This window comes from Neltuma alba, unplaced genomic scaffold (assembly GCF_004799145.2).
Source record: "Neltuma alba isolate B1F8T4 unplaced genomic scaffold, ASM479914v2 tig00013249_pilon, whole genome shotgun sequence".
NCBI classification, from domain to species: domain Eukaryota; kingdom Viridiplantae; phylum Streptophyta; class Magnoliopsida; order Fabales; family Fabaceae; genus Neltuma; species Neltuma alba.
Window position 1 is genome coordinate 208,157 of NW_021637544.1, and position 11,226 is coordinate 219,382.

The window sequence follows — 11,226 nt, forward strand, 5'->3', positions numbered from 1 at the left end:
CAGACACACCGCCAAACGCATCAGAATCATCACGCCAATGTTTATTCAGCTTCCTGTGATACCATGTTATGCACTATCATTATCAGTGCTGAAATTCTCCAATTGTGAACAGACATTGTTCATAGCCATTGAAGCCATTGGAGTGCTGGTTGGTGCATTATCGGCACTTTTGCCACATTTCATTTACGCAAAGCTGGAATACGATTTTAGTCCAACTGACTTCTATCATAATTTCAGTTTGCAACCACTTGGCAGCTCACGGTTTGCATTTTTCATAATTCCTTGCTTAATAGGCCTATATAATCTGAGACTTTTTCCAGAGGGAAACTGCTAATGAGCCTTCATTGATCAGAAGTTGTACATTCCTAAAGTCTATTTCAGAGCACAAAGCAATAACAGTTACTAGATGTTGGTGTGATACCACAGAGGGATTTTGTGCTTGATCTCAATCAAAAGCGAATGAAATAAATTAGACAAAGTTGACATACATGTCTTAGCATCTGATTCTCGTTCTGCAAAGTGGATAGTCTCTCTTCCAGCTCTGTATTCTTCTTCTCCACGTCTTTAACTCTTGTTTCCAAATCATTCAAGTATGCCTTCTTCCTCTCTCTTGCCTGCTGAGCCGAAACTCTGTTCCTCAGTAACCTTCTCCGTTTTCACACCACCGAATCAATGAGATTGCAAATTCAATTGAATTCACGGACAAGGCAGCACAATGAGATTACGTACCTTTTGATGCGCTTGGTTTCTTTGTCAGCAGCGCTTCTGCTGCCTCTTTCTCTGACTCTCTCCTCCCCTGAACCACTCCTCCAGAGGTGTCCCGCCGGGAAGCTGAAGTTCCAGATTCACCGCCCAGCTCCGGCACCCTTCTGATCTCCTCATCGCTCTCCGGTCCTGGGCCACCGGGGGGAACTTAAGTGAATAATCTGTGCCACTCAACACAACCATACTCTATTTGTGTAACAAATTAAGAATGATGTAACGGGAGGCTGGCGCTGGTTTGTGGAATTTATGTGAAAGATAGATTTCCTAGAGAACAGAGAAACCCACGGACAAAAAATGCGAAATAAAGCAAATCCCAGAAATAGAGAAGATTAGGTAGCTTTATCTTCTATGATTAGTTTCAACGGGATTCCGAACACTGCCCACCGCCTCTGTACCGTTACATTACACTTGACTAAAAATCTTGTGAAAAATGTGGAATTGATGAAAACATTATCCGCGATTAGAGTAAAAGACATTGGGAGAAGAATCTGACCTTCTTTCACTTCGAGGTGCAGAGCAGAGCTGGAAGATCTTTCACTGCTCGAAGGCAGAGAGCTTGCGGCGGCCTGGCCCGTCTCCTGCATTTTGGCCAACAAAATAAAACAACGGAAGAACAGAGGAGAGTTTCTACGTGTTTACGATGACCAATGCAGAAAATGAGCGGGATGAAAGGAGGTAGGAGAATAGATGAGAGAAGGGAGCGTGAAGTGTTTGAAGATCTGAGGGTAGGCAAAGGAGAAGCGTGGGTGAATGTGAGCCATGAGGGATAAACATAATCGAGGGCTGGCAATAAGGAATCGTGGGATAATGTGGAGAGTTGGATACATGGGTTCTAGATGGAAAGAATGGAAATTAAGATTGGGATAAGGGAACAATGAATCGGGACCAGCACATTGACAACGATGTCTGGGTAATATGTCTCTTCTCTTCCTCATGTGAAACATCGAGAAACTACCATAGTAGAACGGGGGAGTGGGAATGATGAACAGGCCTAATGCTTCCTCAATCATTCGACTATATAGGAAACTTGGGAAGGATTTGAAGAGCTGAACATGAAAGCTGGGGCTCTCAATTTTGCACTCGTTAGCTCAGCTTCCCTTGTCTGAGTTTAGTAAAGTAACTTCAGCATCTTTTGCTGAGAAATAATTGCAAATCATAATCTGCATGACCTGTTTGATTGCGTCTCTTGGGCCTCTCTGGCAAATGGCTTCCTTCTGTTCCTGATATCTTAAATAGCATGTGGACAACAAATTCTAGTCAAAATAAATTATATTTCCAAATGAAAAAAAAAAAAAAAAGGCACGGACAAACTATCCTAGTATTGTAGTACTTTGTAAACTAAGATATTAGTTGATAATTGAATGTGCAAGGTCCTTTTCTCTCTTCAGTTATGGAAGTCGACTTCTTGCTTTTATATCATACATTATTCAGATGGCAAGGAATCAATAGTATGGCCTAATAATACAGCACGCATGTTTTGTTTGCTTGCTTTATTTATTTTTTATTTTGGGGTGGAGGGTTGTTGTGGTAGGAGGAAATGCTTGACATGAGGGGAGGGGAGGGCCAAGAGGGCCCCTTTCTCATGAATATTCTGAATCGGTTTCTGGACGCAAGCCCAGACGGGGTTCATGCGAAGCAGCGTCTCTTTCTTAAAATTCCCCAAACATCTCTTATCTCCCCCTTCGATCCTTTCGTTTATCGGAGATGGGCCGTGATTTTTCCCTCCCCCACTTTTTCATTTATCTTTAACATATTTATGTTTAAAAGGCCTACCAATAGGATGAACCCCATAGCTTCTCAAAGGCAATTCGGGAGTTTCATGATTGCCACCCACTTTTCTTTTCTTTTTTTTTGTCTACCCAGTTCACCGAACTTTACTCCGATACATCTAGATCTGACCCGCGTCGCATACCTGGCTGTGGTGAGTGAGTCTCCTAACGGAGATTTCTGTATACGTTAAGGTTCGAACTCGATACCTCGCTTAAGGGTGTGTTTGGTTGGAAGGGAGGGGAGGGGAGGGGAAATGAACCCCTCCCCTCATTTGGTTAAAAATTTTGGAGGGGAGGGGAGCTAAAATGTCCCCTCCTCTCCCCTCCATCCCCCCATTTTGGCTCCCCTCCAAATTGGGGGTTTTTGGAGGGGAGCCAAAATTTTGGACCATTATGCCCTTATGGCTTTTTTAATATTCCACTTCTACCCATAAAATATATTATTAAATATTTATTTCAAATAAAAAATATTATCTTAAGTAAAAAAAATAAAAAAATATATACATATTATAATTAAAAATATATTATAAAAAATATTTAAAATAAAAAATATTTAAATAAAAATTATAATATTATAAAATTAATTGTTTTTTTAAATATATTATTTATTGAATATATTTTAAAGCTGGAAAAAAGATAGCCTAAAGAAAAAATTTCATTTTTCTTATAGCATATAAAATTTGTTAATTTGATTATTTTAAATATATTATTATATTAATTAGAATAAAATTACTATACCAATTTTTTAATACACATATTAACATGATTAGACTGAATTTTTATTAAATTATATAATTAATTTATTTAAATATTATTAATAATTTTCCCAACATATCCTTATCTCTTCTCTCTGTATAATGATTTTCCATCCCATCTCTCTAAATGGATTAAGCCAAGCAATTGGAAAGTTGTTAAAACTTTTCAACATTTAATTAATTTTAACTAATTTTTTTTACAAAAGTAGTTAGTAAGATTTTATGAAAGATGGATCCAATAAACTTCAAATCACGTTAGATAGAATATACCCACCTCACCACCTACATTCTAGAGTCGGGAACCTTTCCCCGGCATTAAATTGTACGTTAGGCCCATGCTACCTTCGGCCCAACCCATTCCTTCCGGCCCATATCATAAGCTCCTGAACCAGCCCATACCAGTTGCCATCATTCATGATCACCATGACCACCCCACCAAAACTAAAGAAATAGAAAAGAATAGACTCCCTTCTTGTACCAAAAGAAAAAGGGACTTCATTCCTCATCCATGTATCACCTTTCCACAACCCAATCTTCACTTCAAGAACCATCCATTCCCCTTCTAATTTCTCTTACGATTCTTTCATTACATAAAAACATATATTTCAACAGAACTTGAGCACTGTTCTATAGATTCTAAGGCAAATTAAGCCGTATATAACTAATTTAATAAATGCACCTTTCCAAAAATTTTATGAATTTTATATTAAAGATAAAAATGTAGATAACATAAACAACATGCTTCAGCGAGCTTCCGCACCAGAGCGCCGGTATGGAAAACGATCTTCGGGAACACCATCCTCTGCACGTTTATCTTCAAACCATTTAACAACTCTCCTCCGAGGAAGGTTGGTCACATGCACGATGCTACTGATCATTGCATTCTGCATGGTAATTCAATGCAGTCAGCACGCATGTGTTAGATGTTTCTGCTAATAACGTTCAAAAGAGAATTGATCTAAGAAGTGTCCAATGGAGTTCCAGCACCCCCCCCCCCAAAAGAAAAAAGAAGAAAGAAAAGAAGAGAATAAAGAGAGAGAGAGAGAGAGGGAAATAGAAGAGAAAAATGGAGCAAGTCATTAAGTAATACGTCAGTGGACAATTTAACAGTTATTATGCATGCTGTTTTATCAAGCAACTAGCGTTACAGATGCACGAGAAACTTTACTTACAGTGGGCCGCTTTGTTCTCCTGTAAATTCTTTCCAGAGTGTCAACATGTACCCTTTTCAATCTCTTCTGAGCAGACCATCTACGTTGCATAACATGAACAGGTACATTAGACTTTGCCTCGGGATCTTCATGATCTGTGCGTATTTCTTCAAGAACAGTCTCTGAGGGTTTAGCTTCAGATTCTACTGTTGGTGCTGTCGGCTCATCAGGTAATGACAGACTCATCATTAAAAGATTTGGAGGAGGGTCACGAAGTAACTCAAGAACAATAGCCCTATCAAGACAAAGCTCGGCAGCCAGACTTTTGATCTGTAAAATGAGATTAATTTTGAGAACAGAGCGCAGAAGGTTAAGATTAGTACCACCGTGTCATAAGGCATGCATGTAAAGTAAACATCTCAATAGAGAGGGTTTCCTTCTCGTTTCTGTATCATCTGAAACGATAACTAACACTTTCGAATTCACAACCCTATAAAGCAAAATATGCCTCAATTAATTAGATATCCTACTCAATCATTGTACGTGAATTACCTCTAATCGTGATTCAAGAGCAAGCTGAAGCCAGAAGCCTAACCAAGTGGCTACATTTATCTTTTTTCATCTAATCAATAAAATTTTATCAGTCTGGCCCCGGTTGTAAGAATACCTTTGTTTACAAGTTACAATGGAAAGGAACACTTAAAACGGAGAAAGTCCGGAAGATGATTCATAATATTTACTAATAATAATGTTGTTAATGGATGAATAAATGGCTCCCATATTTCCAGACAAATTTCAGTGTCACAAAATTTCAAAAAACAATGATTATAGGCACTTGAAGCTGAACAGATAACAGGACCACCCGACTATTAGAACAATGAGCGCAAGATGATCCCAGAATTCTTTCAATTATTCAACCAACGCAAGGCAAAATATAATTGGAACATTGAAAAGGACCACACAACTGAGACAATAAAATGTGCTACAGAACTCCAAAAGGCTGTAAAAATCATCAACTGGTTCATGCTAAGAACTCATAAATTAAATAAACAAGACACTTACACTAGTTTTGCGACGACCAGCTTTTAGTGCTTTAGCTAATTTCCTTAGTTGCCAGCTTCGAAGGTTCACTTGCCCCCCATCTCGTTCGAAATCATCATCATCTTCTTCTTCTTTTTCTTCATTAGTAGCATCACCGTCAGTTTCTGTATCGTTTAAGACAGAATTTAACATTTCTCTGCATCATCTGCCCCCAACGCATCCTCTAACTCTCGCGTTCTAACATGACAAGGTCTTCCTCGGTTATTTCATCATCATTATCATTGAAGGACATATCATCATTTTGAGATCTTCTTCCAGCTGCTTGAAAAGAAGCTCAAAAGCGTCCTCTCTTCCTCATCCTCCACTTTAACATGGTTTTGAGACAAATTCTGCTGAAAAACAGGATGCAATATATCAATAATGTAAATAAACTTATTTGTTCTTTTCTTTTCCGGTTCCAACTATCACTGTGAATGATAAATTCAGTTCACTAAGCAGTAGTAATGTTCAATGAACACCTACAGTCCAGCGAGATAGGCATATCATAAACCACTCAAAATATGAAATATTCACTAGGCATTAAGTTGCTCGCGAACTGATTGCCCAATTCCAAGACTACGATTTAATCATTCAACTAAATTCGTCCGTGCAAACAAGAACTATTAGCAGCCTGCAGGCTGCAAAGTTGAAGCTCAAACATTGATAAATCAGAAATTGAAGCATAACAGCGAAAGAGAAAAATAAATAAATCTCCTATTTTTAATTTTTGAACTCGACAGAAATAAAATACTGTTGAGGACTGATCAGAATCTAAAATTTTCAATATCTTAGGAGGAAAACCTAGAGGGAGCAGCTAAATATGTAAAACATAAAACTTTCTTTTAATGCTAGAACGCCCAGTCTCCTGTTCTTGCTTAAGATCTTTCTAGGCAAACAAAACCTATTCACCCATCCCAAAAATTACAGAGGCGAATGGTTTACCTTCTTTTTCTTTTTGCGAGAAGAAGATGCAGCCACAATAGCAGAGCTGAGGTCTCGACCGCGGGGGTACACGAGGACGGGGAAGGATAAAGGCCTATGTAACAAAGACAGACTACCTACAATGAAACGTTCACTTCGAGCGGATGGGAAACAATGAACGGCCATGGACTTTGTGCACACTGGCGAAGAAAACGCAAAAGCCATCGTTTCTTCGGGCTTACCTCCCAGAGAGGACCCCCTTCGAATCGTTTTCCAGTTCCAAGTTTGCCATACAGTTCTCTTCCTTTTAACTCTTTATGATTTATGATTCAGGAAGAACGACAAAAAAAAGAAACCGTAAATTTGTAAATTTCAAATAAAAAATATTAATAAAAATATATTACTCTTCCGGTATTAAATATAAAAAAATCATAAATAAAAACTCCCAAATCATCAAAATTACATAGAAGCCACCTAAATAAGTAAATATTATGAAGGATCCAATCTCATATTACAAATATAAAATCTTAGTAAAATATCTGACATGTCCCTTAGCCAAATGACAAGTTGACTATACTGGAATGATAAGTTCAATTTAACAAATGATAAATTCAGTAAACCAAATCACAACTTGGTTGAAAGTATGGGAAATAACAAATTTATTTTACTGAATAACAACTTCACTAGGCCAAATCACAACTTGGATGAAAGGGCATTTCAGATATTTCGTCAAGATTTCATATTTGTAATATGGGACTGGGTCCTTCATGGTAATTTTACTTATTCAGGTGATCTCTGTGTAATTTTGGTAATTTGGGGGTTTTTATTTATCATTTTCTCAATATAAAATTTATTTTGTAGTACAAATTATATTATAAAATAAAAATTAGAAGAATATCATTATAAATCAAACTTGATTTGAGATTTAGTAATTAAATTTTTTTTTTTGTCATTCTCCCTATGATTTATCCTTAATTTCTCTCCTATTATATATCTTCCCAGTCTTGACAGCTTCCCGTGATTTTATCCGGCCATGTTCCACTGTGATTTCCTCATAGTCATCATAATTCATATATTAACTCTTTTTCCCTTCTTTATCGAACCATTTTAAACATTGACTTCCTTAAAACACGAGGGGTGATACTTACTATTCAGCAGCACATTTTCCATCCTCTTCTAATCTCGTCAATTTAATTAATCATATTTGCAATTGTGATTATTTCTTTTCCCATTTTTAAAAATTCAGACATTTATTGGTTAAAAAAAATTCAGATATTTAGTTCTGATTATTCTGCCATAGATATTTCTCTTCTCCACTCCGACCACTGTTTATAATACAATATCTCCATTCATCGATCTTTTCCCCTCTTTTTTTCTTTCCTTTTTTGGTTCCAGACAACCAGTTCAAACTGTGATATCCTCGTAACATTGACACTATGACGGGATATTTTTGCACATTTTCCTTCTTATCTTGCACGTTTGATTCTGCACAATTTCAAATAGAGATCATGGGTCATGGAGTTAGGAAGTTGCAGATTTTAATAATCATGGCAAAGCGAATGAGACGACGTTGTAACTTGCGAATAGACCTGTATTGGTTATTCCATGTAACGGTCTGCTCTATCTGCTTTTCATCACTGAGTATCAGATTTCATTCTTGACTGTACTTTGGGGGGTTTTTCCCAAAGGCGAAAAAGAAACTGACCATAGGACCATGCGCAGAACTTGTAAAGAAAAATATCTTTCTCCACTTGGTGCAAGACAAGCTGGTCAAGCTAGCGTTTTATCTTGAGGTCCCGGGTCATATCAGTTGACCATCCCTTCAATAATCTTGAGATTCCTCATAACTCAACAGAGGAATCTGGCTACTGACGAGACATGCCACCTCAATAATGCTTACACGGTCACTTCTTGATTGATTGTCATCTAACGGAATAGCCCCAGAGATGTGAAATTACAGGTTCAGAATCAAAATCCTGAAAACAGATCTATCAGATAGCCAGAGGGTGACATACAGCTACAGAATTCTCTGTAAAATTATCTGTTATGCTCATCTTTGGGAGACTTTTCATCATTTTCATACAGTTGTCTCCCATACCAAGTTCAAAATCTGCTTCTAAATTTCGTGGGATCGTGGTTGGACTTGTTCAACATCACCATTCATTATGGATACCTTTGATGAATTACATATATGTTCATCAAGTAAAGTATTGGATGCATACCAGCTGACGTGTTTAGCTATTCATTAGGCCATCGTTTGATCCGTCCTTCGTTAATTCTGGGGCTGCAGGATCAAGATTTGCAAATGACACAAACCAAACGGAGGATCAAAGGACGTGGTAAAATGCATTATATTCATATACAGTTGGTGTTTTGTGATCTTCAAGTCTACCAGTGCAGTGCATGGAAGACTAGGCATCATGATCATTTTCGTTTTTTCTTAATTAATTTATTGTGCATACTCTTCTGATATCCAAGTGTTGCCCAGTATAAATATATAAAGGCCATTTCTTTCTGGATTTCTATCTGGGGCATATAACATATATATGCGCAAAAAGCGAGGGTCTGGCTAACAGCAACCCGAGAGGTCTAAATGACTGAGATTTTGCACAGCGGAGACGGAACTTTGGATTCCCTTTCCAAAATGACTCTGTGAAATCTCTTATCCTTGGCAATTCTGAGCGAAACATCAGGCCGTTACAATATCCGCAGCCATTGAAAAAAGCCTCCGTATAGGAGGATCACAGTGGGACAGATCATATCCTCTTAGGGACTGTGATATCAGAAAAGTTTGAACGGACATCTGTTATTTTATTTTGAACCATTTAGTCTTAATAGCGTGGTTATGTACGACTAAACAAATATTTAATGATGTGGCCCTGTGAGTCCTCATTCAGTGCTCATCAAAGCCAAGTATCATTACCATCTGCTAATTATTGTAATGCAATTTAAATCATCCAAAATCTAATATGAATAATTTAAATTTAAAATTTTTAATATACAATTTTTTCAATGGTAAAATTATTTTTTAACAAAGTGTTGGTTATAAGATTCTATTTATTTTAAATTTTGTATCTATTAAAACAAAAAATTAATTAAAATATATAAAAAAAATTTATATTCAATTTGAACCTTCCAAATCAATTTGGATGATCCAAATTGCAATAAACACTCTATGCTCATTATTTAATGAGCATGAAATGTGCTTTTGTGGCCTTGAGACGTACTGATCATGAATACTTTGCGCCCAAGATGCACCAGGAAGGGACATATATAAATTATATATGTAAAAAAAAAAAGAAGATCTTTTGACATTTGTGTGTGTGTGCTTGTTTGTTTTGCATTGTATTTGATTTTAATGCTATAATATTGTTGGAACCTTTGAGTAATCAGATTTTAATTTAAATCACAAATTAATGCTTATAATAGTCTTAAAGGGACTATATGTAAAATCTATGTATCGGTAAATAGAACATGCATGCATGTTCCCAGAACTAAAATTTCAAGTTATATTAAGTTTTATGTGATTAATTATTTTAATTATTACAGAATGGCCATGTGATAGCAAAATGGACTGTAAAGAGCAAAGGGCGTGGAATTAGACAATTTAGTTGTCAACAAACCAGAAGGAAAGGAAGGCAAGTTCCAGACAAAACAAGAAATGCATCTTTTCATAATGTAACTTTTGTGTGGGAGAGATATATAGTGTGTTTGACCTGTAAACCAAAGGGGGTTAATATCTATAAATGAATTGATTAATTGGTTCCAAGGAGAAAGAAAGGGGGAGGCTTTATAAAAGCTTTAAACATGCAATTGCTTGGGTTGAAAAGAAAAGAAAAAAGGGAAAGTTTTTGAAAGCAGAACTAATTTTTCGTGCATGGAATTGGATAAAAAGCTCTCTTGTTTTTGCTACCCTTGACTGTCACAGTGATAGATTTTCAAACTTCCTCCTTGCTTTTTTTTTTTTTTTTGAAATGCCGTTTGGGACCAAATGACATTTTAAATCCTCATGATTAAAGATGTTGTTGCTCTGCTTTCATCAACATGCCCCTTTCCGTTGGTCTTGTCTTTGTTACGCTCGCATGCAACCAACAAACTCAAAAGGAAAAGTATTTTTTTAAAAAAAATAAAAGTAATTAATCTCATGACAAGACAACACAACCAGTTCACTTACATAGTTTGCCACACACATTTGATCAATTTATCACTCATTGATTTAGCATAATCTTGATCTTGAATCAAGCAACAAAACGTATTAAAACAATGATAATAATAATATGATGCCAATAAACTCATGTAAAGGTGTGAAAAAAGCGGTTCATATATAATTTAAGAGACTTCAAGTATGTAGATACTTTAATTTGAATGGTATATATAGCCAGTTTAGAAATGATTTAAAGGAGGCAAAAAATACAAGCATGATGAGAAAGCAGTACTAATAATGGAGCTGGCTTGGGGGGAATATGAATAAAGCAAACTGGTGAAAGAAGAAGGAGAGGGATCGATATATGTGGATGCATTATAATTGCAAGTGCATGTGTGTGAGTGCAATGAGGAGGGTAGGGGACCCAAATTACGAAGGAGAGGAATCTTATGCAAAGCAGTGATATATAAATATATGTGTGTGTGTGTGTGAGTGATATATATATATATATAACAGAGTTCATAAGGCTAAAAATTAATCCTCTCCTTCACCACCAATAATAGTTACGTGACGTTGGACCCCCAAAACGACATGATTGAAGAGAGGGGGGGAGAGGTACTTGCAAAAGCGCATATACGAAG

The 11,226-nt window shown here is 36.6% G+C and overlaps 1 protein-coding gene and 1 pseudogene across 1 annotated transcript; both read right to left on the reverse strand.

Moving 5' to 3' along the window:
• Positions 1-204: 204 nt before the first annotated feature.
• On the reverse strand, positions 205-1,708 carry LOC114735700 (transcription factor HY5-like; annotated as a pseudogene).
• Positions 1,709-3,823: 2,115 nt separating this feature from the next.
• LOC114735701 (protein OVEREXPRESSOR OF CATIONIC PEROXIDASE 3) lies at positions 3,824-6,729 on the reverse strand. The gene is made up of 4 exons (XM_028923415.1): positions 6,463-6,729; positions 5,503-5,873; positions 4,462-4,770; positions 3,824-4,173 (listed from the first exon to the last, which is right to left on the reverse strand). The coding sequence occupies exons 2-4, from the start codon at positions 5,671-5,673 to the stop codon at positions 4,033-4,035; spliced, it is 621 nt and encodes a 206-aa protein (XP_028779248.1). The 5' UTR covers positions 5,674-5,873; positions 6,463-6,729; the 3' UTR covers positions 3,824-4,032.
• Positions 6,730-11,226: the final 4,497 nt, after the last annotated feature.

Bases quoted from the DNA above. Each gene is read 5' to 3' on its own strand.
- LOC114735701 (XM_028923415.1), bottom strand. From the start codon at position 5,673: ATGTTAAATTCTGTCTTAAACGATACAGAAACTGACGGTGATGCTACT. The intron at 4,771-5,502 runs GTAAGTGTCTTG...CTCATTTTACAG, and splicing joins CTGGTCGTCGCAAAACTAGT to ATCAAAAGTCTGGCTGCCGA. The intron at 4,174-4,461 runs GTAAGTAAAGTT...ATTACCATGCAG, and splicing joins GGAGAACAAAGCGGCCCACT to AATGCAATGATCAGTAGCAT.